General features: G+C 65.2%; 7 protein-coding genes across 7 annotated transcripts; 5 read left to right on the top strand and 2 right to left on the bottom strand.

The window, feature by feature from the left end:
• Nucleotides 1-5,074: 5,074 nt before the first annotated feature.
• EMIHUDRAFT_468382 (hypothetical protein) lies at nt 5,075-7,268 on the top strand (the record flags this gene model as incomplete). The annotated part of the gene is made up of 5 exons (XM_005782873.1): nt 5,075-5,530; nt 5,605-5,808; nt 6,250-6,580; nt 6,629-6,888; nt 6,968-7,268. 5 exons carry the CDS (start codon nt 5,075-5,077, stop codon nt 7,100-7,102), a joined length of 1,386 nt encoding a protein of 461 aa, XP_005782930.1. The 3' UTR covers nt 7,103-7,268.
• Nucleotides 7,269-8,299: 1,031 nt separating this feature from the next.
• Nucleotides 8,300-10,122, top strand: EMIHUDRAFT_232856 (hypothetical protein; the record flags this gene model as incomplete). Its single annotated transcript, XM_005782872.1, has 7 exons — nt 8,300-8,548; nt 8,639-8,888; nt 8,965-9,056; nt 9,150-9,216; nt 9,372-9,433; nt 9,652-9,903; nt 10,066-10,122. 7 exons carry the CDS (start codon nt 8,300-8,302, stop codon nt 10,120-10,122), a joined length of 1,029 nt encoding a protein of 342 aa, XP_005782929.1.
• A 592-nt stretch (nt 10,123-10,714) lies between these two features.
• Nucleotides 10,715-10,918, bottom strand: EMIHUDRAFT_59313 (hypothetical protein; the record flags this gene model as incomplete). The annotated part of the gene is made up of 1 exon (XM_005782871.1): nt 10,715-10,918. A coding segment is annotated over one exon (204 nt), but the record flags the coding sequence as incomplete, so codon positions are not given.
• A 1,087-nt stretch (nt 10,919-12,005) lies between these two features.
• On the top strand, nt 12,006-14,990 carry EMIHUDRAFT_232854 (hypothetical protein; the record flags this gene model as incomplete). Its single annotated transcript, XM_005782870.1, has 3 exons — nt 12,006-13,764; nt 13,996-14,024; nt 14,280-14,990. The coding sequence occupies 3 exons, from the start codon at nt 12,006-12,008 to the stop codon at nt 14,988-14,990; spliced, it is 2,499 nt and encodes an 832-aa protein (XP_005782927.1).
• A 2,892-nt stretch (nt 14,991-17,882) lies between these two features.
• On the bottom strand, nt 17,883-19,627 carry EMIHUDRAFT_232852 (hypothetical protein; the record flags this gene model as incomplete). Its single annotated transcript, XM_005782869.1, has 5 exons — nt 17,883-18,242; nt 18,441-18,477; nt 18,578-18,745; nt 19,040-19,338; nt 19,577-19,627. 5 exons carry the CDS (start codon nt 19,625-19,627, stop codon nt 17,883-17,885), a joined length of 915 nt encoding a protein of 304 aa, XP_005782926.1.
• A 710-nt stretch (nt 19,628-20,337) lies between these two features.
• Nucleotides 20,338-22,605, top strand: EMIHUDRAFT_456568 (hypothetical protein; the record flags this gene model as incomplete). The annotated part of the gene is made up of 4 exons (XM_005782868.1): nt 20,338-21,294; nt 21,493-21,684; nt 21,848-21,927; nt 22,150-22,605. 4 exons carry the CDS (start codon nt 20,338-20,340, stop codon nt 22,535-22,537), a joined length of 1,617 nt encoding a protein of 538 aa, XP_005782925.1. The 3' UTR covers nt 22,538-22,605.
• A 948-nt stretch (nt 22,606-23,553) lies between these two features.
• Nucleotides 23,554-25,581, top strand: EMIHUDRAFT_232850 (hypothetical protein; the record flags this gene model as incomplete). The annotated part of the gene is made up of 1 exon (XM_005782867.1): nt 23,554-25,581. One exon carries the CDS (start codon nt 23,554-23,556, stop codon nt 25,579-25,581), a length of 2,028 nt encoding a protein of 675 aa, XP_005782924.1.
• Between the last annotated feature and the right edge of the window lie 178 nt (nt 25,582-25,759).

The raw sequence follows: 25,759 nt of genomic DNA, 5'->3' as shown, positions 1-25,759 counted from the left end.
CTCTCTCTCTCTCTCTCTCTCTCTCTCTCTCTCTCTCTCCCTCCCTCCCTCATTCCCTCCCTCCGTCGCTCCCTCTCTCCCTCCCTCTCTCTCTCGCTCCCTCCCTCCCTCTCTCTCTCTCTCTCTCTCTCTCTCTGTGTGTGTGTGTACAGCGCCCACACACGCACACACGCACACACGCACACGCACACGCACGCACGCACGCGCACACACACACACACACACACACACACACACACACACACACACACACACACACACACACACACACACACACACGCACGCACACACACACACACACATGCATGCACAGACACAAACAGCCCCTTCCCTTCCCCCTCAAGACCTCTTCCACCACAGGATGCACCTCTAGTGAGGCCCGCATAGTATGTGGGAGACTCCTGCCGCTGCCCCTGCCACCCCTGTGTCAGTGTGCCTGTGGTTGCGAGAGACTGTCAGTGAGAAGCTGGAGGCAGGTCGCTAGACTGAGATGAGACCGCCAGTGGAGTTGGGAGTCCACCGTGCACCGCGCTGCAAGCCTGTCGTGTCCCTTGTCAGGAGCAGGAGAGCCCCACGCGGAGCCGTCTGGCTGTCTGCAGAGCCCCCGCGGCGCGCGGGCACGCCTGGTCCTCTCGCGGCGGCGAGGAGGAAGCGAGTGCCGAGAGCAGTGTCAATCCTGTGTGCGAGGGGGAGGGAAGATACTTATGCTCGTAGTGGGAGGTGTAGATGGCCGGGATCAACCACCTGCACTCGGATGAGCCGCAGCCTAATCTCCGCCGTCGCTGCAGCAGGCAGCAGCTTGCCAAAGGAGCCGCCGGTCGTCGACTTGCCGTTGACCTAGGTGATGAAGTCGCCAACGCAAAGACCGGCGGTGTCGCCAGCGCCACCCTCGACCACGTTGGTGATTTGGTGGTTGTTGGGGTCGACAGAGATTCCAAGCGTCCCGCCCTTGCGTTTGAGCGTCACTGTCAGGGCGCGCTTCTTCGCGCCAGAGGAGCCGCCAGCCTCGTCGTCGGCGGTACTCCGCGCCCGCTTGCGTTGGGGAGCAGAGTACGCGGCCGGTGTGATCAGTTTAAGCGCCTCGTCAAACTTCCAGCCGGCCTGTTGATCACGTGGCACGTAGACTCCTTCGTCGGAGGGGAGGTTGAGGTCGAGGAGGCCGAGCACCGACTCCATGTGGTACGGGGCGGAATCGTCGACGTTGTACTTGAAGGTGTAGACGCCGTCCGCGCCCGACTTGGCGTAGAAGTTGCAGTGGATCTTATAGTTGGCTGCCTTAGCCTCGTCGAACGGCACGGGGAGATAGGTCCGCACAGAGGTCCCCCTCTTGCCGCCCGACTTGCAGAGCATCTGCTGCACGCGGCCGCACCACCAAGCATTGATGTGCAGAGGGCCTGGTAGATGACTGGACCAAAGCACTGCACACCGGAACCAAACACTGCATGCACTTGCTCGCTTCCGGCCCCGCTGTGCTCTTGGAATGCAGCGTTGCACGGCACAGGCAGTGCGGCAAACGCTGGATGCTCGGTCATCATCGCCTCCGTGCTTGTCCCTGCAGCCATACTGCGTCAGTTAGCACTGTAGGCGAGAGCACGCCGAGCACCGCACTCGTTGCAGCTGCCGAGGGTTGCACGCGTAACTGCTGTGGCGCGATGTTTGTTCTCGGTATGAAAGAATTTTACAAGAAAACTCCCTATGAATTCAAGAAGCGAAGAGCCGAACGCTACCGCGGAGCACAGAAAATCACGCGCACCAACTACAATTAGCGGATAGAAGAATTTGGCCAATCGTGAAATCTACTCAGAGCGGTGGTTGAGGCCGATTGCCTCAACTGTCAACCACGTGGTTGACAGAGGCCTCAACCCTCAACCAAGTGGTTGACAGACCCCTTCAACCCCTCAACCACGCGGAATGGCTGTTCACACCCCCCGCGCAAAGGTCTGAACACACATTCTCTGTGAACCATCCATGTCGTCTTCTTTAACGCCTGGATGCTGCATCACACCTCCCATTCACGCACGTAGCTGAAGCAAGTATCGTAAAAACGGCGCGTCGAAGGCCCCCGCACGGGGGGATCCCGGCCGACGTCATGGTCGTCCGCGGACGCGGCCCTCCGTCTCCGGAGACATTACCGAACTCAAAACTGCTTACCAAAGCCAGATACGAGCTCAGCTCAGTGAGATCTAGCAGCACATACCCTCAGTATCCAGAATAGCAAAGTCTGAAAAAGTCGGTCCGACCGCGCAGAGCGGTCTGGCTGTCTGCAGAGCTTCCGTCCGAGCCCTGAGAAATGTCGGAGGCATGTCGGCCCATGTTCGCGATTTTGATGGCGTTGCCCTTATTGCACGTGAAACAGACCGCGCCGGCCACCCACCCTTGTTCCCGGAGGCCAACTCGAACAGGTTTGAGCAATGGCCGCCTTCCATGCTCTCGATCCATGCTCGACACGTCCGCCCGCCATCAAGTTGTACGATGAAAAATGCAGCAGGAACTTAGTTGCCTCGAAGGCCGCCCTGCTCGAAGGCCGCCCTGCTCTCGGCATTGTGTTATTGACTGATAGCACTGTCTGATCCAACCAGAAAGAGCCGTCGAAGAGCCGTCGAGAGCTACATGAGACCCAAGTCGTCATGATGTACCAGAAAACGAAACTAGCGCCAAAATTGAGATCTCAGGATTGACATTAATTTCTCGCGCCTGCTTTCGCTGCTTGAGGCTCGCCAAACAGATACTGCGTCTATGGCCGTGTGCAACGTCAAGTCGTTATATAACCGCGACAAGACCATCGCGCCAACCGCGACTCTGTTGCTTTTATGCGGCAGCATTCACCGTGACTCTTGCCGTGAATGGTTAGTGACCGCAATACTACGCCGTGAGCTGAGCTTCACCAGCCGTTTATCTTCCTTCCCTTGCCTTCTCTTGCCGTCCGTTCTCTGTGCGCATTCCACTGCATGCATGCGGCATCACAAGCGTCTTCTGCCGGGCGCGCATCTGAACTCGTACCTGGTAGGCCATCGCTTTGCTGAAGGATCAGGCGCCTGAATGGCGACAGTGAGCGTCTCCTACTTATGGATTGCGCTCAAGGTACGAGGACCGCAAGAGCGCGCCGCAGGCGAAGCGATTTTTTTGGCGGCAGGGCTGTTCCAATCTTGTGATCACGCGCGAGCCTGTGAATACGCCCCGGAGGCCTCAACCCCCAACTAAAGGGTTGACGGGGGGTCTCAACCGTCAACCAGATGGTTGAGGGGGGGCCTCAACCCTCAACCCGTCAACCACCCCTCTGAGCAGAGTGAAAGCCCGCGAAGCGTTCACCGTCGTCCGAAGCGCCGCAAAACATGATAGCTGGGCTCATAAGTCCTCCTGTCGAGTCGCCTGGGCAAGAGTCCGATAACGACAGCTTGCCGGGTCAGGGCTACACGTCCAGCCACGCATCGAGTGACGACGAGCAACCAGCAATCCTGCTCCTCGACGACAGCTTATCGTCCTCGCATGCCAATCAGAGAAGGCAGGCAAGCCATCCCAGTCGACCCACAGCGATCCCACGGCTGAAGATCCTGGCAAATATTGCGCTATCGCTAGTTGTTGCGCCCTGCGAACGACTACGGTGTGCCTTGCAACCCACGGCCGCTCAAGCCGGTGTGTGAGCACTTGAGCACTTGATACAGTTCCGGACGGGCATTAAGAACCTCTAACGTTAAGAACCTGAGGCTGATATTTCGGCCGGATCCCTAAGAACTCCCTAAGAACCTGAGGCTGGGCGATGCTGGGTTCTATACTACAACCATCGATGTGACCGAGACTCGCGAGCGCGGCATCCCATGCAACACACATACAAGGTTCACACAAACAACGAAACGACGCGCGAGCGCGCAACAGTCCAACATATCGCGATATCGCGGCCGCAGCCGCAGGGGCAGCTCACGGCAGCGAATGACTCTCTTGTCACGCCATGCGAACTTACTGTTCCAAACTTCCAAACTGTTTTGAACCCAGTGCGTGTTGAATTTTAATCGAAGCCGAAACGGTTTAAAAAACCATCCACCCGGTTAAGAACCTGAGGCTCGGCCCCCGACGGACCGCAAACTTAGCTAAGAACCTGAGGCTGGGCGAAATTCCTGTGCGTTCTTAATGCCCGTCCGGAACTGTAGGGTCGATTCCGCATGGTACGGGACCCCTCGATCGTCTCGCCCTCCCTCACTGGTGTGTTCATTGGGGGGGGTCATAACAAACACGGTGCAGGATCGAGGTGCACGCTGCCGAAGCAGTGTCGTCCCCTCTCTCCCCGACGGCGATGGCGGTGTGACCGATCGAGTGTGTCTTTATTCAACGCTCGGTGTGCGTGGCAGGAACGACAACGATAGTGGTGGCGCAACTTCGCCGAACGCGTTCACTGCTTGAAAAGGCTGCACAGAGCGCAGTATGAGCTCGGGCGTTGGTCCATTCAGACTGCTGGGGCAAATGCATACGCCACAACCACGCTCCAGACCGCGCTGCTGATCCGGCACGAATTGGAGGACCTCGTGCCTCTCGGCTTCTCTTAGGGGGAAGGGAGCAGACAGGTCGCTGATTCATGCTCAAATGCCCACCGCGTATCTTCAAAACAGCTGCCGCTGGCATCCGCCGTGGACTAACGAAAACTGCGATCTCAGTGCCCACGCAAAATTTTCTCTGCGGGGCTACCGCCCCGCACCCTGCCTGGGATGAATTCACACCTCTCAGCTGCTGTTCACACCTGGAAAACTCATCGGATTTGGGCCACTTGTCTGGGCGACCCCGGACCCTTGGCGGACGATCATGGTGCCCCCCCGGACCCCCCACGTGTGGGGGCCTTCGAGCCTTAGCTAAGATACGCGCCCACACGTGTCGGTGGTCATTTTTGACCCACTTTCCGGGGTTTGCCGGGCGGGCGGGCGGGCGGGTCTTCCACTTTGCCACACGCCTTAAAAAGAAAGAAAGAACACGGACAACCCAAGGGAGGGAGGGGAAGACGGCACGCCGCCAAGTACAATTCTTTTTAATGCCCGCATCAGGCTTGCGGTGTGGCCCCTATTAGCCGGCGCGAACCTCACCGCCGCCGATGCCTCGCGTCGCTCGCGTCGCCGCGCTGCTGCTGCTCTATTGCGCGTCCGCCGCGGCCGGCCGGCCCGCAGTGCCACTGCTCTCTCGGCTGCGCGCTGATCGGCAGCAGCAGCAGCAGCAGCCGCCGCTGCCGCCACGCCGGCCGGGCCCGCTCCGCCGCCCCGCCCCGCCGCAGCGGTCGCCGGCCTACCCGGTCCCGCTGCCCGCCATCAACGGCACCGCCGGCGCGGTGGCCGCGGTCCTCATCGCGCTCAGCTCCAACTGGGTCGTGTACGAGCGCCTGAGCTGGCTGGTGACTGCGCTCGGCCGGTGGAGCGTCGGCGCCGTCCGGACGCTCTTCGTGCGGACGCTGCACTTCCCCCCGACGGTGACGCTCGTGACGATGCGCGGCCTCATCGCCACCGACGACGAGATGCGGACCGGCCTCTCCTACGCGATGCTCGCGCCCGAAGCGGTCGCTGCGCCGGAGAGAGGCGCGCGGAGGGCGCCTCGGCAAGCTGGGCGGAGCTGGTCGGGCCTCGGCTGTAGGCGCCGGCCGAGGTGCGCGGCGAGAGCCTCGTCAACCTGGGCCGCTTCGAAAAGGCGCTGGACAGGGCCTTCTCCATGCCCGGCGCGCGAGCCGTCGCTCTTCTGATTGACTCGCCAGGAGGGTCGCCCGCGCAGTCGTCGCTCCTGCACCGCAAGCTGCTCGCGCTGCGCCGCCGCCACCCTCGCGTCAAGCTGCTCGCGTTTGTCGAGGCGAGAGACGCCGCCCAGACAGCCCCACCCGCCCCTCGACACGCCCTCGAGACACACCGCCTTCGACACACAGAAACACACCGCCCAACCACACACACCGCCCACACACACCGCCCAACCACACACACCGCCCACACACACCGCCCAACCACACACACCGCCCACACACACAGAAACACACCGCCCAACCACACACACCGCCCACACACACCGCCCAACCACACACCGCCCACACACACCGCCCAACCACACCGCCCAACCACACACCGCCCACACACACCGCCCACACACACCGCCCAACCACACCGCCCAACCACACCGCCCACACACACCGCCCAACCACACCCCGCCGCACCGTCCGAGCTGCCCCGCGCCGAGACGCCCTCGAGACGCACACGGCTCGCGTCGCCCTCGAGTCGACCGCCCGCGGTGCAGGACTCGGCGGCGTCGGGCGGCTACTACATCGCCTGCGCCGCCGACGAGATCGTCGCGGACGCAAACTCGATCGTCGGCTCGATCGGCGTCATCTCGCGCGGCTTCGGCTTCGTCAAGTCGCTCAAGAAGAAGGGCGTCGAGCGGCGAGTCCACGCGGCGGGCGACTCCAAGTCGGGCGAGCGACCCCGGCCCCACACCTCCACACACCTCCACACCCACCCACCCACCCACCCACCCACCCACACACACACACACCTGAACAACCCCACACCCGGCCCAGCCCACCCCGCACCCCGCCCCGCCCCGCACCCGTATCCCGCACCCGTGCCTCGTCCGCGATCCCTCTCCCGAGCCACCCCGCGCCCGACACCCTCCCCAGGCCTCGACCCGTACCTGCCGATGCGCTCCGCCGACCTGGCGCGGCAGCGGCGGCTGCTCAAAGAGCTGCACGCCAACTTCATCGGCGCGGTGCAGGCGGGGCGCAAGGGCAGGCTCAAGCGCGACGAGGCGGCGCTCCTCTGCTACAACTCGACCGAGCCGCGCCTCTTCGCCTCGCCCGGCCGGCGCACCCTCGCGAGGATGGCACAGAGAGGGGACGGGCTCTTCGACGGGTCCGTCTACTCGGGCGCCGTCGCGCAGGCGCGCCCCGCCCCGCCGCCGACGAGGACGCCAGGCCCGCGACTCGTCCGTGACGCGGCCGTGGCATGTCTCTGCGCAGGCGCTCGGCCTCGTCGACGGCGTCGGCGAGATGTCGACCGAGCTGCAGCGCCGGTACGGCCGCGCGGTGCGCGTGGTGCGCGTCGAGCCCGAGGCGCCCGTCGACTACCGCAGGCTGCTGCGCTGGTTCCTCTGAGACGCGGCGGCGGCGTCAGGGCGGCGCAGGGCGGGCGCGTGGCGCCGGGCGCGACACGCACACACTCGCGGGGAAGCGTCGATCATAAGCGGGTTCGGGACGCGCACCGGGCTGCACCGGGTCCTTGCAGGGGCCTTCCCTTCTTTAAAGAAAGAAAACATCTTTTGCACGCGCGACGCGGCGTCTCGTTGTGTACACTTTAGGAACTGTTAGAAGTTAGAACTCTGAACTCTGTGAGATCCCCGGCACTACGGTCTACGCGTCTACCACTAGCCACTATACACGTACACCCGGATTTCTTTTTGCGTTTTGGCGAAAAACACGCTACTCTCCCCCCCCTTCCCCGTACCCCTTTTTGGGCACCCCTTTGGCGTGGCGCGCCTCTCCCCCAGCTCTCGGTATCGCGTACTGCACGAGGGACGAGGCTACCGTGGGCCCCGCCTGCGCGCTGGGGGTTCCCTGCCCTGTCGCGTGTCGGGAAGCCTAGCTCTTAACCTGGGGTCGCTACCTACCAATGGAGGGCCCGGGGCCTGGAAGGGGGGGGAGTTCGCCTTGAAGTGTCGAATCGCCTACCATCCGTACACCCGGATTTTTGCCTTGGAATCCTCATATCTTAAAACTAGAGACCCCACGGTGCACGGAGAAAAACATCTCTCTCTGCACGGACCACCGCGGCGGCGCACCGGACACAACAGCACAACACAAGGACCGGGAGATACAGGCTTTTAACATCTAGGCTTATCTGAGGTTAAAGAAAGAAAGAGAGAACACAGACAACGCCCAAGGGAGGGATGGGAGGACGGCACGCCGCCACTACACAGGGATTTTAGGGAGAGGCCGAGAGGGGTGTGATGCGCTAGCCGTCGCCCAGCCACCCTTGGGCGTCCGCCTCCGTCCTCTTCCTATCTCTCTTCGCAGTCTCTCGCCGATTCTCGCTGCAACCTTCATGCCACCCCACGCGGTCGTCCCCACTCTCGTCGTTCTCTCTCTTGTCGCTTCTAAAAGAAAGAAAGAAAGAAAACAGACAACCCAAGGGAGGCCGAAGAAAGAAAGAAAGAAAACAGACAACCCAAGGGAGGCCGAAGAAAGAAAGAAAGAAAACAGACACCTCAAACGAGGGATAAGGCACACCAAAATCTTTTTTGCCGGCCGCTGAGGTAAGCGCGGTAAGCGCCTCGTTGACTCACTCGAACGACGATGCCAAAGGAGGAGGGCCACTCGGCCGAAGCGATGTTCGCGATGCTCGCCTTCTCGGCTTGCTCAAGCTCTCTGCTTCTCATCAACAAGCTCGTCATCCACTACATACCAATGCCGTCGTTTGTCTCGACCGCACAGTTTGCTGTGTGCACCATCTTCATACTGGGGCTGCGAATCACCGGAGCGGCCGAGGTGGACGGATTCGAGTGGGAGAAGGTCAAGCCTTACCTCTACTACACCATCATGTTTGTGTGCACCATCTATTGCAACATGAAGGCCGCCGCCGCCCGAGCAGGGCCCAGCCCACACAGCCGCTCACATGCTCCCCTCGCGCCACAGGCGCTGCAGTACTCGAACATCGAGACGATCATAGTCTTCCGCTCCTGCGTCCCCCTCGTCGTCTCGCAGCTCGACTACCTCTTCCTCGGCCGCCAGCTGCCCTCGCCGGCGTCGACCGGCGCGCTGCTCGTCCTGGTCGCCGGCGCGGCGGGGTACGTCCTCTCCGACGCGGCCTTCAAGCTCAACGGGTGGAACGCGTACTCGTGGGCGACCGCCTACTTCTTCATCATCTCGGTCGAGATGGCCTACGGTACCTCTCCTCGACCCAACACCGCCGCGCCTCCCTCGCGCCTCCCTCGCGCCTCGCGACCCCTCTCCCTCCCCAGGCAAGCACATCGTGGGCCCGCACCTCAAGTTCAAGTCGCTTTGGGGGCCGACAATATATACAAACGCGCTCGCCGTGCTGCCGATGCTCGCCGTGGGCGCTCGCCATTGCGGCCGCCCCGTCCCCCCCCCTCTGAGCGTGAGAGGAAGCCAGGCGGGTGGTTGCGTAGGTCTCCTCTCGAGCGAGGCGTCGCGTGCAGACAGCGCCGTCTGGAGCGGCACCCGCCTCCTCCTCCTGCCCCCTCGCCCCTCGCGTGCAGACAGCCTCTCCACCGCCGCGCTTCTGAACAGGCAGCACCCTGCTCCTCCTCGCCGTCTCGTGCATCATCGGCGCCACTCTCCTCCTCCCTGGCTCGTGAGGACCGTCCCGCACCGCACACCCGTGACACGTCCGCGACACGTCCCACAGGCACCGCCATCTCCTTCTTCGGCTGGTACTGCCGCTCGCTCGTTACCGCCACTTGCTACACGGTGCTCCGCCCGCAGGCGAGAGGCTCTTCTCTCGGCCAATCTCGGCTCATCTCGACTCCTCTCGGCGGAGGTGCTCGGCGTCGCAAACAAGATGCTGACCGTGCTCGCAAACTTGCTGCTGTGGGACAAGCGCGAGACTAGCCGAGATGCGCCGAGATGCGCCGAGCGTGCTCCAGCATCGCCTCGCCCGGGCATCGCTTCGGCGCGGGGCATCGAAGACCAACCTGTCGGCCAACGGTTGCAGGCACGCCTCTCCCGTCGGCATCGCTTGCCTGCTCGTCTGCCTTGCCGGCGCGACCGCCTATAAGCAGGCGCCGCCGCGGCCAGACGGCACCGACATTTGGCTGCATTCCGCCCTCCAGTCGCCTGCCGCGCGCCGCACCGCCGCCGTCGGCAGCGCTGTGCTGCTGCTGGGGGGCGCGGGCACGGCGTTCGTGGCGGGGCGGCAGCCGCAGGCGGGCTCGACGGCGGTGGGCGTGTCCGCCGCTCCTCTGGCGCACCCGCCGCCGCACCCGCACCGAGAGAAGCTCAAGGCGATGCGGCAGAGGCAGGGCCGGGCAAACTCGACCCACAGCCACAGAGGGAGGCCGGGGCCCCACCCTCACCACCCTCCCAGCCCTCTGGCGCCGGAGGCTCGGTCGGTCATGGAGGCCGCGGGAGGGGCGGAAAGGGACCGGCGAGGTCTCTGAGTCCTGCCGGCCCGCTCCGTCCGTGCGGGCGCGTGCGTGCGTGTCGGTGTCGTGTGAGAATCACCGTGTGTGTGTGTCTGGGCGTCAGTCTCTCCTCTCTAGTCTCTTCGGCTTCGCTCCCCCCCGCGCCCCGCGGGCCCGCGGTCCTTGACGTCGCGGCCGCGGGTGAGGTACACAGTGGGCTCTAATACACTGATGCGAGCTACGGCTCTTATCGAGACACACCGTCAGTGAGAGACGAGCAGAGACCCACCGCACCCCCCCGCCCGCCGCGCCCCCCGCGGCACGTGCCCACGTGGTGGAGAAACAGAAACGAGACCAGAAGCGGACGAAGAGGGTGGAGGGGAAGAGGGAAAAAGAGAGGGCGAGCGAGACACATCACCTCGAGACAGTCAAGGGCACGTCAAAGATTTCGCGGGCATACGGTGGCGCACGCAACCACAACGTAACACTGGATGCAGCTTCTTCATGATCGCAGGCGTTTGGTCGCAGCGGCTTGTTGCTGCTGCTGCTGCTGCTGCTGCTGCTGCTGCTGCTGCTGCTGCTGCTGCTGCTGCTGCTGCTGCTGCTGCTGCTGCGCTGCCAGGCGCGAGATCGGGGTCGGCCGCGTGTTGAAGACGAGCTTCTCTCGGACGACGCCGACCGCATGGTACTCGCACGCCGGCGGCGAGCCCCCCGGGCTCGGCACGTCCCCATCGGGCCGCACCTTGGACATGATGGCGAGCGGCTTCTTTAGCCGAACCCTCTCTCCCGGCATTTCGCCCTTGCCGATCCGGAGCCACACAGCGCCCTGCGAGCGGGGGATCCGTCAGCAACCGTGGAGGAGCGGGGAGGCGGCGCGGCCTCGGCGGCCGGCTCGGGACGCTCACCCGCCGCTCAAAGAGGTCGCCGAGGTGGAAACCGTCGAGGGAGGCGGCCTTCGCCTCGAGCGTGCCCTGCAGCTCCACGATGGTCCACTGGATCTCGCCACTCGGCGCGCGCAGCGGCAGCACCCTGGGCTCCGCCGCCATTTCCGGAGTTTTGTTTATTCCCGCGCTCGCCGCTGTCGCTGTTTGCCGCTCACTCATCAGCGTGCGGTGTGGCCTGGCCACACACAGGGCCTCTGCCACACTCAGCCGCCTCCTTGCTTTGTCCCCGCTAAGTAGAGGTGTCCGTTTTTATTTATTTGCGTCGCCCATCTCTCCTGGAGATGACTGCTCTATTTATTGGCAGGGTCCTGTTCCTTTTTACCCATCTCACACTTTGGCCATCTGGCACACTTTGGTCCACGCACTGCTCGCAAGTAAAGCGTCTTCACAGGTCGGCAGATACGCCTCACCTTCAAAAAGGTGGCTGCCTACCCCAAAGCCCAGCCCGGTGCATCGATTTCTCTTGACGATTTCACTTTAAAACGCTGGTGCAGATGGGGTTTTCTCTATAGAAGTCGGAGCCTTGCGTCGAAGGAGAGGCAGCGTGCGGCTCCGTGGACTCGGCCATCACCCGCGGGTGAGAGGGCGATAGGAAGCACTCCCGCCCTCTGAGGCGGCCGTCCGAGTCGGGGAGGCAAACACACAGCCATCCTCGCGGGTGTGGGCGGCCTTATCGGCCCGCTATACTAACCCTTAAGTCGGCCCTTCCTCGGGTCGGCTTCGGAGGCCCCGCAGCCCTAGCCGGAGCTAAGGGGCCCGGCTTTCTCGGCGCTAACCCTAGGGGAAATCGCTCCGGAATAGGGTTCCCGGCACCATCGGGCGGCGCCACACGGATGGAGGGAGTCGGGTTTGCCATCGGCGGGCCGTGAGGGCGCTGAGAACTCAAGGCTGAGTTTTCGCTCCCACTTTCGATGTGTCGGAGTATACCTGCCCGCCGATCTCCCCCCCGCCCCCCCCTGGTAACGAAAGCTGGACATGGAGGGAGGCGTCGAGCGCCTCGCGTCAGTGGAGCGGGCGCTCGGAAAGGTCGAGACAGGCCTAAAGCTTGCCGACTCCGTGCTGAAGCTCGGCGAAGGCGCTGGGCTGCCTCTCATTCCGGCTGTGTGCAGCGCGGCTCGCGGTGTCCTTCGGGCCGTGCAAGCGTCGCGAACTGTGATCAGTGATGCGCTATCCGTTGCGCAGCGCACGATCGACGTCCTCGAGCTGCTGCAGCTCATGGCTGAAAACGTGGAGCGCATGGACGCGAAGAGCCGCCCGAGCGTAGAGGACCGGATGCGCGAGTTGCAGCGGCTGCTCGAGGACGCATGCTCGGCAGTCGCTGCCTTTGGCAAGAAGGGCTGGCTACGGCACGCGCTCAAGGTGGGGAGGCGCAGCACGCTATCGCAGCTCGACTCGGAGATCACCGCCCAGCTCGGCCTGCTGCTCAAGTTCTACAACCTCGCTCGCGACGCGCACATCGACGCCCGGCTGCAGGCGCGCGAGTACGCTGTCGAGGCGGAGGTGCAGCGGCGGGTGGCCGAGCGGGAGGCGATGGGCGAGGCTGTCGACGCGGACGCTCTCGAGAAGGACTCCGAGTTCGTGCGTGGCATTGCGGTCGCTTCTGGCCTTTCGGACGCCGAGTTCCAACAGGAGCTTCGCGAGGGCTTTGCGCAGCAGGGGCTCAAGCTGGACAGAGCAGCAGAGCTGATGCAGTCCGACCAAGAGTTCGAGGCGAAGCAGCAGCTTGAGCTAGCGGTGCTCCAGCGTAGCCAAGCGGAGGAAAAATACCAGCGCGTTCGACAGCGCCGCCTCACCACTCAGCCGTTCATGCACCTCGACGCCGTCTCGAGTGAACAGCTGAAGCGATACTCTGCAGCTTCCTCGTCTGCGGCATCAGCGGCTCCGACGCTGACGCCCCCCCGCGTTGTGCCGGCCAACCCCTTCCTCGAAATGGCACGGCCCGCCACTGGCGTCCCGACGCCCTCCGCCAGCGTCGGCAACACAAAATTGGCAGCTTCCGGCAAGGCCAGATCAGCCACTGACACCGATGCCTCCTCGTCTGAGAGCAGCTCACTGGTCTCCACCATTCTCACCATCACCCTCGAGGGCAGCTTAACCGGTCCGCCGCCCTTCGACAGCAGAGCGTTCAAGGCGAGGCTCGCCGAGAAGCTTGAAATGCGGCCTGACGACCAGTTCAAAGTCAGACTGGTCAAGCAAGGCGGCCGTCGGCAGCACGAGGTGCAGACGAGCCCGAGCTTCTTCGTCCGCGTCGAGGTCGACGAGCAGGGCTACCTGAGCTACGAGTCGAGCTCTTCGGAGTCCGCCAGTGCGAGCGGCAGCGAGGGCTCCGACTTTTCCGCTGCCGATAAGGAGGCCGCCAGCGGCGAGATTACCATGCATGTAAAGCGTGCGTTGCGGCCGCACCGCGTCGCGGCCGAGGCGATCGAGGTGCTCTGGGTGGAGGAGGGCTCGATCGTCGTCGCGCTGCAGCTCGACCTGCCGTATGCTCTCAAGCTGATTGACTTGCACCAGAGCAAAAGGCTCGGGGAGGAGTTCAGCATCGTCTCGTGCGCCCTCGGCGAGCAGCGCCCTTCCGTCTCGAAGGCCGAGATGAACGAAGTCCCTCTGGCCGTTCGCAACGAGTTCCCTCTGGCCATTCGCGAGGTCGTGTTCGCGCCGAACCATTTTGAGGCGCTCGGCCTGTCGGTGAACCGGGTTGTGGACGCTTCTGAGTTGAAGCGCGCCTACCTCAAACGTATTCGGGCTGTTCACCCGGACAAGCACCGTCTGACGGACGCAGAGCTGCTCGCAGAGGCGACGGAGGCAGTGGCAGAGGCGGCGGCGGCGGAGGCAACGGCGGCAGAGGCAGCGGAGGCAGCGGAGGCACCGGAGGCAGCGGCGGCGGAGGCGGCGGCGGCGGAGGCAGTGACGCCGTGCTGGTGGTGGTGGAATCGCCCAACTTCCCGCGGCCCGCCGCCTGCGACAGAGGCAGCAGTCGCGGAGGCGGAGGCGGCAGTGACGCCGTGCTGGTGGTGGTGGAATCGCCCAACTTCCCGCGGCCCGCCGCCTGCGACAGAGGCAGCAGTCGCGGAGGCGGCGGCGGCGGCGGCGGCGGCGGCGGCGGCAGAGGGGGCGGCGGCGGCGGAGGCAGAGGGGGCGGCGGCGGCGGAGGCGGAGGCGGAGGAGGCGGAGGCGGAGGCGGAGGCGGAGGCGGAGGCGGCGGCGGAGGCGGCGGCGGAGGCGGCGGCGGAGGTGGAAGTGGAGGTGGAGGTGGAGGTGGAGGCGGGCTGCTTAGCAGCATCGAAGCGGCTCAACGAGGCTCGCGATGTGCTCAAAGACCCGTTCCGCTGCGCTGAGCATGTCGATGAGATTGAGCGCGCGCGCGGTGCTGCTCCTAAGGGCCCGTGGGAAAAGGACGCCCTTCAAGAGCTGGGGAAGGTGCAGGCACGACGGGCTGCACACCGGATGGAGGCGGAGGCCAAGGCAACGGCAGAGGCGGAGGCCAAGGCAACGGCAGAGGCGGAGGCGTCAGAAATCGTTCTCCACTCCCTGCCGGTGTCCACTCTCGAAAACATGGGAGTCCGGACCATCAGTGACGAAGACATGATCGACGTGCCCCCGGGGACCCCGGCGTCCGTGCCTGCGTCGTACAAGGCGGGCAGGGTGCTCCTCGATGAGAAGGACTGGGACGCGGCGCTCAAGTGCTTCAACAGAGCGGCTGATCTCCTTGAACAAAAGGCAGAGCACGACGAAGAGTTTCTAGCGAGGGTTTTTGAAGGGTCGTTCGAGCGAAGGTTTCTGAAGGGTCGTTTCGCGAAACTGAGTGACGCGATCAACCTTTGCGAATATCAGATTGCGCTTCGGCCCAAGCAAATGCACGAAAAGTTCTTCGACGGCGTCATGGCCAGCATCAAAACCATTGCTGCTCTGAGCAACGAGGCGAAACCAATCCAGGAAGGAATGAAGGATTGGCGTGACTAAGGCGTCACAAAGGCCACGTCGGCCTTCTCCGCTTCCTCTCCGAGCATGACCTCAGGCCAGTAGTCGAGAACCGCGCCGGATGCGATGCTGCAGCAAAGCGGCTGGTCGAGGCTCGAGCCGTGCTGGCTGAACCTGACAGCTGCGCTGCGTATGCCGATGCGATTGAGCGCGGTGTCGCTCCGCCAGGGACGTGGGTAGTGGAGGCTTTGCGAGAGCTGAAGCTTGAGCAGACTCAGCGCGTGCAGGCGCAGGAGGCTGCCACGGCGGCGGTGGCGGCGAGGGCGGCAGTGGAGAAGGCGACCGCGGAGGAGGCGGAGCGGCAAGCGGCCGTGGCTGCGGCGGGCGCGCCTCCACTGCCACCGCCGCGGCGCGAGCCGCTCTTGTCTCTCGGTCCGTTTGCGTCGAGTGAGCTGTGCAGTGCCGACCTCGACATAGTGTGGCCCAGCGGCGGAGTCGGCGCGAGGCCGGCGTATTTGGAGCTCTCCGAGGTTGCACCAGTCACGATTCCGCGCGCGAGCCGGGCAGCGTTCCAGATTCCGGCGGAGGCAAAATGCGTATCGATCAAATCTGCAATGCTTGCGGCGGGCGAGGAGGCGAGACAGCCGCGGCAGGAGCTGGTAGTCCTTGAGCGCGCCGTGCTCCTCTTTGGTCAGCAGCACCCTGCGGTGGAAGGACATGCCCGGCCCCTCTGTGATCCGCGTGACCTGAGCCGGCCGGCAGATCTTGCAGTCCTCGACCTCACCCTGCAATATGTGCACAGCTCGAGTTCGACTCGGTCCTCAACTGTTCTTCGGCGGGTTTGCATACACCTACTCGGATGACGATAACAAGCACACGAAAAAGTTCACTCGGATGACGATAACAAGCACACGAAAAAGTTCGCGTGATGAGGCTGAAGCTGCCGTCGCAGGACTGGCCCCCAGCCCGTTCCGAGTGCATCACTTGGGCGTCCATGTCAGTCGCAGCGAAACGATCTTTGCGAATTGATATCCCGGCCGCATCAGATTGAAGCGGCACTGAGCCGTGTCCGTGTAAGAGCGGACTGACGAACACCCGCAAGCATACAAAGGCGGCTGCGAGTGAGGGTGTGCCGCCGACCAACTGGGAGGCCAGCAAAGTGGCCCCCACGCGTTCGGGCGCGCAGTTCCGCCGCTTCTACAAGGAGTTCAACCGGCTGCAGGGGCTGGCACGCGAGGCACGATTCAACGGCCTCGACTTGTCCGATTGCGCTGGCTCGGACGGCGATGACGAGTAGGCGCCGGTGCCTGGGCGTGGGGGGGCGTGCAGCGGCGGCGGCGATCGGGCGGCGTGCGCCCCGCTCGGTGTGTGGGGCGCGGAGGGCGCGGAGGGCGCGTGTGGGGTGCCGGCAGAGGTCTGTCTGGCGCCCGGCCGGGGCGTGGACCCATGTTGTACTGTTGCATGATAGTCATATCATGTGAGTATAAACCGCGAGACCTCGTGCTCGAGTACCGTGCGCCAAGTACTCGAGTAGCTTTGATAGATTGATTGGGACACCAACGCGGTATGGGTGGACGCAGGACGGGCGATGACGGTCACACAGGAGCGACGCACAGAACCACAAGACAAGACACCGCTCAGCCAACGTGGCTGCCACACACATCCTGAGAAGAAAGAAAACAGACAATCAAGGGAGGGATGGGAGGACGGTACACCGCCACCACACAGGGATTTTTTAAGGAGAGGGGAGTGTGGTGCTAGCCGTCGCCCACCCTTGGGCGTCTGCCTCTTCCTATCTCTCTTCGCAGTCTGTCGCCGATTCTCGCTGCAACCCTCATGCCACCCCGCGGTCTTCCTACTGTACTCTCGTCGTTCTCCCTCCTGTCGCTTCTTCCTCTGTCGCGCCGCTCTCCTCTGCCTCGTTCTGCAGCGCCACCGCCGCCTGTCGGTCCCTTGCTCTCGCGGCTTCTCCTGCCTCTCGGCGCAGTTCCGCTCTCCTCGCGGCGTATTTTGGCCCCTCGAGTTTATCAAGCTCACCTCTCGCGAGAACAACTCTTCTGACGCCCACTCCCATCATTTGGAACCGTCATGTTGTTTGATAAAATGAACTCGGGCACGGGACGCGGCATGTTGTTACTCAGGTCCACTCTTTCTTCGATCACTTGTACCTTTCGCGTCCTTTGCCACGCATATGGCGCCGCGGACCGGTCTACCGGACCCGCCCCTGATCTTGTTCTCTTCCTCGACTCGACCTTCCGCGATCTTCCTCGAATCGACCTGATGCTGAGTTCCCGCACCAGCCTGCGACCGCGCAGCTCAGTGGCAGTGTGCGACCAGGGCCAGTGGTAGACAGTGGACGTGCGTGAGGCTACTCTCTGAGCGATGACACTAGCAGGGGCATCATGATTGCCATCGGAGTCACTTGTATTACGACGCCGCCACGCTCGCAAGGGCCGCCTAAGCGCCTAAGCACCCTAAGCACCCCCCGCTTAGGCCGCTTAGGCGCTTAGGGTTAGGCGAGTGACGGCCGGCTGCCCGGGGCCTGGCGTGCCTCCGGGTGGGGTGAGCGCCTGGGAGAGCCACTCTGCAAGTGGTGTGCGAGCGTGTAGCCTTTAGCGTGCAGTCGGCCTGCTGTGAGAGGGGCTCATATGATAGAATTCTTTTTTGATTTATCCTCGTTTTGCTTTTACGAGCTCCCCGCGGCCCCCCTTCTGTGGGATCTGGGCGTGCGCGGGGCGGGTGCGCTTACGCCTTACCATCGAGCCTTACCAACTGCACTCCAAAGTGCTGGGTGGACGACGGGTTTTCTTCTCGCTTCTGAACTCATCGAAGGACGGGAGACGTAGACGACGAACGTCTCACACGCTCCGCCAAAACGACATCATCCTAGTACTCTCGAGAGTTCACTACTAGTCACTACGACTACCTGCCTTTCTACTCCTCCGGGTCCGGCGGTGGTACGTCGAAGCCGAGGTCGAGCAGCCTCTGTGTGCGCTCCGCCGCGGACATGCCCTCCACCTGCTTGGTCAGGTCGTCCTCCACGCGCTTCTTCTTGAGGTCGCGCAGGATGACGTCGGAGAGCGGCTCGAGCCTCGGCGGCTCGGTGTCGCGCGTCTGGTTGAGCGGCGTGCTCGCGCTGACCGCCCGCTCGAGCACCAGCGTCACGACTCCATTGCCGCCGTCGTCCTCGCGGTGCGAGGCGATGGCGCCGCGCACGTCCGCAAAGGTGGCGCCCTCGGTCCGAAAGATGAGCCGCTTGGTCTCGAGCTTGCCCACGGGGGTGTACGAGGCCAGCTGCGCGCAGCGGGTCGGGGGGTGGGCCGGCGGGCGGCGGGCTGTGGGCGGCGGGCTGTGGGCAGCGGCTGTGGGCAGTGGGCAGTGGCGCTGTGGGCAGCGGGTCGGTGGCCGGGGGCGGCGGTTGCGTGGTTGCGGCGCCTGCTGCCACATTGGTGCTCCCGCCAGGATCTGCCGGTACGCGGTGACGGCGCGCACGATGTCGCCCGGCAGCACGCGGTCTGGCTCCTCGTACCTGCTCCGGGCGGGAGGCGTCAAGAGAGTGGTGGCGGGGCTGGAGGTGTGAGGAGGCGCGACGTGTGCGAGGCGGGCGCTGCTCCCCTCTCTCTGGGCACCCTCCGGCGGCGCTGTAGCCCGGCATCGCCCCGTTGACGACGATGTCTCCGTCCGCCGTCTCCTCGATGAGCATGCCGAGCGGGAGGGCGAGCTCGAGAAGCACAAAGTCGGAGCGGTCGAGCTTCGGCGAGAAGCTGAGCTTTTGCAGCCCCGCCGGCTCCCCCTCCCTGCCCAAGTCCACCTCGACCGTGACTCGGCTGCCCGCCCGCGCGACGGGCGGCGGCGCGCGGCGCGGAGCGGAGGCGTGCAGCTGCAGCGGCCTCCCCTCGCGGCGGACCCCCGGAGCGGGCGGCGCGAGCGCGAGCGGCTGCGCCCCGCCGCCCGCGGCAGCCCTCCGTCGCGGGTCGTCTCCCTCCCACGCGCTCATCAGCAGCGCGCCGTCGGGCTCGCGGGCGGTCACGCGGGCGATGCCAAGGGGGGCGGGGGCGGGGCCGCGCGTGACGGCTCCGGTCGCGTCGTACTTTGAGCCGTGGCACGGGCACGCAAACCCGCCCGGCCCGGCCAGCAGCGCCACGTCCTCCTGCACGAGGCAGCCCAGGTGCGTGCACTCCGCCTTGATTGCGTACTCGAGGAGTCGGCGGGTCGGAGGCGCAGCCTCGCCCTCCGAGCCGGCGGCCGGCCGGACAGTCTCGGTCAGCAGGAAGTAGGGCTCGCCGTCCAGGCCGAGCACGAGCTCCGCGCGCGAGTGGTCAGCCGAGAGCCAGGCCGTCTCGGTGACGCCCGCACCGTTCCGGTCGGTGACAGGCTGCGGCGGCGATGGCTTGCGGGCGGCGGCCGCGGGTGCGCCCGAGCTCAGCGCGCAGCCAATGCCGGTCGTGATCGCAGCACGCCGGCCGGCGAGAAGTGCACTGGAGCTGCTGCTGCCGCCGATGAAGCAGCCACCGAGGCCGTTGCTGCCGCCGCTGCTGCCGCCGCTGCTGCCGCCGCTGTCGATGCCGTGCCTGCGTGGCTGCGAATATCTAGGGCTAGCGATTGCTGCCGCTGCCGCTGCGGCGAACATGGCGTAGAACCGGCAAGTTTTTCTTCTTTTGTAAAGCAAGAGAGCTCATACCGAACGGGCGTGGGGGAGTGGATCCGGGAGTAGCTACAAAACAAAACAGCCCCCCCAATCACAGAAGAACTCGCGTCAACGCAAGAGGTGTCGCGGAACACAACACAGGAGAGCATCAACACCGCGGAACACAGGAGCATCAAAACCAAAATGCAAATGCGGAGCGGAGCCCACACTTCGCGTGCAGATCCTGCGTCTCTCACTGCCCGAACAACAGAGGCGGGTACCGCCGCAGGTCCCACACTAGTCACAGAAGAAAATGGTGTCAAGGCAGGAAGTGTCGCGGAACACAACTCGCAAGGCAGGAGAAGAAGCCTCCTGCGAGGGTCATCGCGGAGCGCCAGAGCCACGATGCTCTCGTTCGCGCTGCGCTATCCGCTCGCGCTGCTCACGCTGGTCAGCCTCTCCAGCGCTTTCCGGCTTCCTGCGCAGCCAAGCCTTCCGAGCCGTCCAATACTCTCCGCCGCCGCCGCCGCCGCCGCTGCGCTGCCGCCCGCGCTCGAGGCACGCGCTGATGAGGCAGCGTCTTTGCTCGCCGCTGCACCGGAGGCAGCCTGGCTGAGCAGTGGTGAGGTCCACGAGCTCGGCTTGTACCTCGCCAAGACCGTCATCTCGTGGGGTGTCCCTGCGGGCGTGCTGGGCGCCGCCGCAATCGCCGTGGTCTCGGCCGGTGCCCGCGCCTCCTCGGATGGATCGGATGATGCGCCAATGCTGCCGCCGCCTCTCGCCAAAGCTCTCGGAGTGGGAGGAGAGCCCAAGGAGTATCTCCAGATCGAGAAGCTCAACGAGAAGCTCACTTCCTTCGAGTACTCGCTGCGAAAGGCGTCTGTGTCTCCCGCTTCCGCCACACGCGAGCGCGCGCGCCAGTCGCTGGCGCGGCAGTTCGGGTCCGAGTTCGCCGCCTTCGGGCTGGACGCGGCGACTGTGGAGCGCGTGCTCGAGGCGACCAAGGCATACCGCAAAAAGGAGGAGCGGCTGACCTCCCAGATCGAGAAGAAGCTGATGGCGGTGCGCGCAGACAAGCTGCTCGCAAAGGGGGGCGGGAAGGGCGGCGGCAGCAAGCACGCGGAGGGCGAGGCGTCGGCCGAGGGGGAGGAGCAGGGCGGCGGCTTCCTCTCGGGCGGCGCCCAGGTATTCGCACGCATGGGAGGCGCGATGGGCAGCAGCGCCGCGATGAAGGAGGTCTCGAGGCTGCAGCAGCAGCAGATCGAGCTCGAGCTCTCCTTCCTGGCGAGGCTGTCCGAGATCGTGTCCAAGGACCAGGCCGCCGCCCTCGCGAGCGTGCTCCAGCCCTCCTCTTCCCGCGCGAAGGGCGTCGCCGGCGGGCAGGGCGGCGGCGCGGTGTCTGCGGCGGCGGCAGGCGAGTCGCTCGGCGGCCGCCTCGACGCGCTCAACGCGCTGGTCGACGCGGCGACCGAGGCGGCGAGCAAGTCGAAGCACGTCTACGTGCTCAAGTTCTTTGGCGACGTGACCGCCTCGCAGGTGGCGCAGCTCCGGCAGGAGATCACGGCGGTGCTGACGAGCGCGGAGGCTGAGGAGCGGGCGGACGAGGTTGTTCTCGTGCTCAACACGGGCGGCGGCACCGTCACAGGCTACGGCCTCGCCGCGTCGCAGCTGCTTCGCCTCAAGGAGGCGGGGCTGCCCCTCACCATCTGCGTCGAGCAGGTCGCTCCCGAGACGCCTCCGAGACGCCTCCGAGACGCCTCCGAGACGCCTCCGAGACGCTTCGAAGACGCCTCGGAGACACCTCCTCGACACTCCCGAGACACCTCCGACACCTCCTCTCAAGGAGGCATTCCCTGACAGCCCTCGGCGCATCTCGGCCAATCTCGGCTGCCGCCTCACCACTGGCGCGCCGAGCAGGTCGCCGCCTCTGGCGGCTACATGATGGCGTGCGTCGCGGACCGGCTCGTCGCGTCGCCCTTCGCGGTGCTCGGCTCGATCGGCGTCATCACGGAGCAGCCGAACGTGTACGAGCGGCTGAAGCGCGAGGGGATCTCCTTCTCGACCATCACCGCGGGCAAGTACAAGCGCACCCTCACCCCGACCAAGAAGGTCGACCCGCTCGACGAGAAGAAGCTCAAGTCGGACATCGAGCAGGCCCCTCCCCCACACAGCTCCCGAGACACATTGCCAGACGCCTCCTCTCGGCACGGACATCGAGCAGGCGGGAAGAGGCGCGGCTCACGCCCACCCCACCCCACGCCCCGCCGAGCAGGTGCTCAAGCTATTCAAGGGCTTCGTCGCGCAGAACCGGCCCTCGCTCGACATCGACAAGATCGCGACCGGCGAGACGTGGTTCGGGCCCGACGCGCTGGAGCGAAACATGGCGGACCCCCTAGACACTTCCGAGACACTTCCGAGACACTCCTAGGCTCATCCTAGACACTTCCGAGGCACTTTTGAGGCACTTCCTAGACACTTCCCACTCGATGCGCGTGCGAAACATGGTCCTAGACACTTCCCACTCGGCGGCTCGGCGAGGGGCTTGCGGCGGCCGTCCTCTCTTCACACCTCGAGGCGTGAACAGGTGGACAAGCTCGCGACGGTGGACGAGGTGCTGCTCGACTACGTCGACAAGGGTGCGCAGGTCTTCGGCCTCAAGTACACCGAGAAGCCGCCCTCGCCGCTCGCGGCGCTCGGGATCGGAGGCAGCGCCGGCGAGGCGGCCCCGCTCGCGCAGCTCGCGCTGTCGTGGCTCCTCGCTCGCGGCCGCGACGGCGGCGGCGAGGGCGCGGCGCTGCTCGAGGCGCTCCGCAAGGGGTCGGCGTCGGGAGACGCGCTGGGCGCGGCGCGGCTCCAGTCCACGGAGCCGCCGTTCCTCGCGGCGCGTCCGCGCGACGCCGCTGAGCCGATGGTGCGGTGGGGCGATGCAGAGGGAAGCGAGAGCGACTCGTGGCACATGTAATTTGTGCTTGTGAGGTTTGCTCCTCTGAGCTCTGTTTCATCTCAGCAGTAAAGAAAAGGAGAGGAATAACCTTAGCGCATATACGAGACCAGGCCCCAGGGGGGGCCGGCCCCCGAGGAGCGAGGTCCTCCCCCCGGCTGGCGGCTGCAGATTTCTCGGCGCCTTGGACTTGAAAAAAAAAATGCTTTAGAAGAAAAACGAGCACGCATATTCTCCCCCCTCCATTCTCTCCCCCTTGGCGCGGGCGCCCCACTCCCCCCAGCCCCTGTATCGCGTACTAGCTGTGGCTTCCCTACCCGCGTAGGCCACACTTGCGTCGCCGGGGGTTCCCTGCCCTAGGTGGGAAGCTGGCCGCCGATCCTAAGACCCATCGACCAGGGTTTGCTAGATCGCGCGGGGTGAATGAGTGATGAAGTTAGTGCCTTGGTGTCCGTTCCCCATGGTGGTCTCTAGCGACCATGAATGAGAGCTCTCACTCCCAGGGTACTCCCGCGTATCTCGGCTCCCTTATCCCCCCTCTCTTCCCTCCCCTTTCTCTCTCCGAGATGACCCGTGCGCTACGTGCCAAGGTTCGGTCCTCGGGGAGGGGGGATTGTCGGTGTGTCCTCGTGAGTTGTTTGTCGATGGACGCCCAACAGTTTCGATTTCCCTCCTTAGCGCCCCGGGTAGAGCGTGGCCTCCCCTGGAGCCTGCCACGCCCGTTCTGTCTAAGCCCAGGGTTCAGCTTTCCAGTTGATCCTTATCGGACTGGTGAGTTCCTTCTCGCTGTCAGTGTGACGCCCCGGCAGTCATTGGCGGCGGTGCTACACACAACCTTGGACTTGAAACGAGGGTTGAGGCTGCACTGCTTGCATCGCGTGTCGTGCAGGTCGAGAGAGGCCTCGGATCGTCAAAAGAAGAAGAAACTCAACGAAAGCCAGCCCGTGGGTGTGGTCCAGCGCGCGTGCGTCCTCAATGCTCAAACTTCCGCGCGTGACTCGGGCTTGCTATGGCTGCCCGACGCCTCTGCTATTAGAATGACGGCCTTTGCGGCGCTCGCAGTCGATTCCGACGAGTCCTCGGACGAGCCCAACTCCATTTCGCCGTCGCGATCGCGCAGCACCGCTCCACTCGCTGCCTGCGCCATCGTGGCTGTGGTCGCCCTGCTGGGGTGGCCCGGAGGGCAGCGTGCCCGCGACTGGGTGTCATCAGCTCCCGCCTCGCCGCCGGTGCCTCTCGGCCGGCCCGACCTGATCTGGCTGCCGCGGTTTGCGTCGAACCACTCTCTCCTTGCCGTTGCCGCCGCCGCTCAGCCGTACTTTGACGCTGGGATGCTGCACATGGCCGGCTTCAACCGGGAGGAGGCGAGACGCGCGTTCGAGGCGGCGGTGGCGGCCGCGCCACGCTGCGCAATGTGCCACTGGGGCGTCGCCTACGCGTGCGGCCCCACTGCTGGCGAGCCATCGAGCGCGGACGCTGCGACGGCACGCCGCGAGGCAGCACTCGCACACTCGCTCGTCGGCTCTCCCCGAGGCTCGCTGGAGGCTGCGCTCATCGCGGCGATGGCGCTCCGCCACCCGCCCGTGTCGTGGAGTGTCGACCTGGATGCCGAAGAGGCTGGCTTCCGCGCGTACGCTGGTGCACTCGACGCGGCACGGAAGGAGCGGTGGGTTGGCGGCGGCGGGCTGTCTGTGGCAGAGCGGGCGGAGCTGGACGTGCACTACGCGGAGGCGCTGCTCTGCTTGGCGGGAGGCGAGTCCTCCACCATCGGCGTGGCGTACTCGTCCCGCTTCCACGCCAACAACACGATGGAGGCGGCCGGCGCCCCGACTTCCGCGGTGGCCGAGGCGACGCCTCTCCTGCGCCGTGCCCTGGCCGCCTCTCCACACCACCCGCTCGCCCTCCACCTCTACATCCACATCGCCGAGGGCCGACCTCGAGCGGACTCGGCGAATGGGCCTGCCGCCGTCGCGGAGGCTGCCGAGGCGCTCGCCCGTGTGTCCGGAGGGCTCGGCCATCTGATCCACATGCCGTCGCACGTCTTCTCTCGGCTGGGCAGGTTTGCAGAGTCGGTCGCCGCCAACGAGCGCGCTCTGCGCGAGGACGCGCTGTACCGGGCGCATGGGGCGTCGCCGTACCTCACCGAGCATAACCTGGAGATGCTCGTCCACGCCGCGGCGATGAGCGGTCGCCAGAACACCGCTGGCCTCCACGCCGCTGCGCTAGGCCGCACTGCCTTCCTCACCACGCTCGTGCGCTTTGGCGAGCACGCAAAGGTGCGGGCCACCGTGGCCGCTGTGCCGTGCCGCGCGGACCCGGTCTGTCTCTACGCGCATGGGCTGGCGCTGGCGGCCGAAGCGAGCGGCGGGAAGGCGCCGTGGCAATTGTCGGGCGGGGCGAGGGGCGAGGCGGCCCTCGCCACGGCACGCGCCTCGCTAAGACAGCTCGACAACTCGTCGTGCGACTGCATCCACGCCCCCACGGGCAAGCCGGGGCCGCCGCCCTGCGCCTGGGACAACGCGGCGCGCTGCATCGCAGGTTGGACGCTGCGCGCGAGGATCGCCCTCCTCGATGGCGACGTGGATGGCGCGGTCGGCCTTCTGCAGAGGGCGGTGGAGCGAGAGGCGGGCCTCGCGTACGACGAGCCTCCGCCGTGGCACTACCCCACCCGCCACTGTTTGGGCGCGGTCCTCCTCCTCGCGGCGCACCGCGTGCGGGGACACCCTCAGAGCTTGCGCGTCGAGGGAGCCGCGCCCCGCGCGGAGGCCGTCTTCAGAGCAGACCTCGAGGTGTGGCCCGAGAACCCGTGGTCACTCGCCGGTGTCGCTGCGGCGATGCAGGCGCGGGGAGCCAGGCTGGAGGAGGTGGAGGCCGTCCAGCGGCGCGCAAGAGCGAGTTGGGGCGGCGATCCCGCGGCCGGGGACGCCGACGCGTTTGACAGTCCATGCGACGTCGAGGCCGTGCTGAGTGGCTCTCCGGGAGGCGGGTGCCCGTCGCCGCCACCACAGGGCTCCCGCACGCTCGGCCTCGCCTGGTCCCCGTGTCCCGCGTTCTGGGGCGGATGAGTCGACTCGAGTACCTGCCGCTTTTTATTTCATCTCCGTACACACGAACAGAGCTCATGACACGAACGCACGCGAAACGAGCAGAGTGGGGCGCGGTGACCGCGGTGTCTACGTGCAGAGGGACGGGGTTCAATAGCGCACCTCTTTCGTCCGTTTGGGGGGAGGCGCGGTTTCTGGT

The sequence above is a fragment of the Emiliania huxleyi genome (genome assembly GCF_000372725.1).
Source record: "Emiliania huxleyi CCMP1516 chromosome Unknown EMIHUscaffold_185, whole genome shotgun sequence".
In the NCBI taxonomy this organism is placed as follows: Eukaryota; Haptophyta; order Isochrysidales; family Noelaerhabdaceae; genus Emiliania; species Emiliania huxleyi.
Note: the sequence above shows the minus strand (reverse complement) of the source record. Positions and strands in the feature narration are given on the sequence as shown.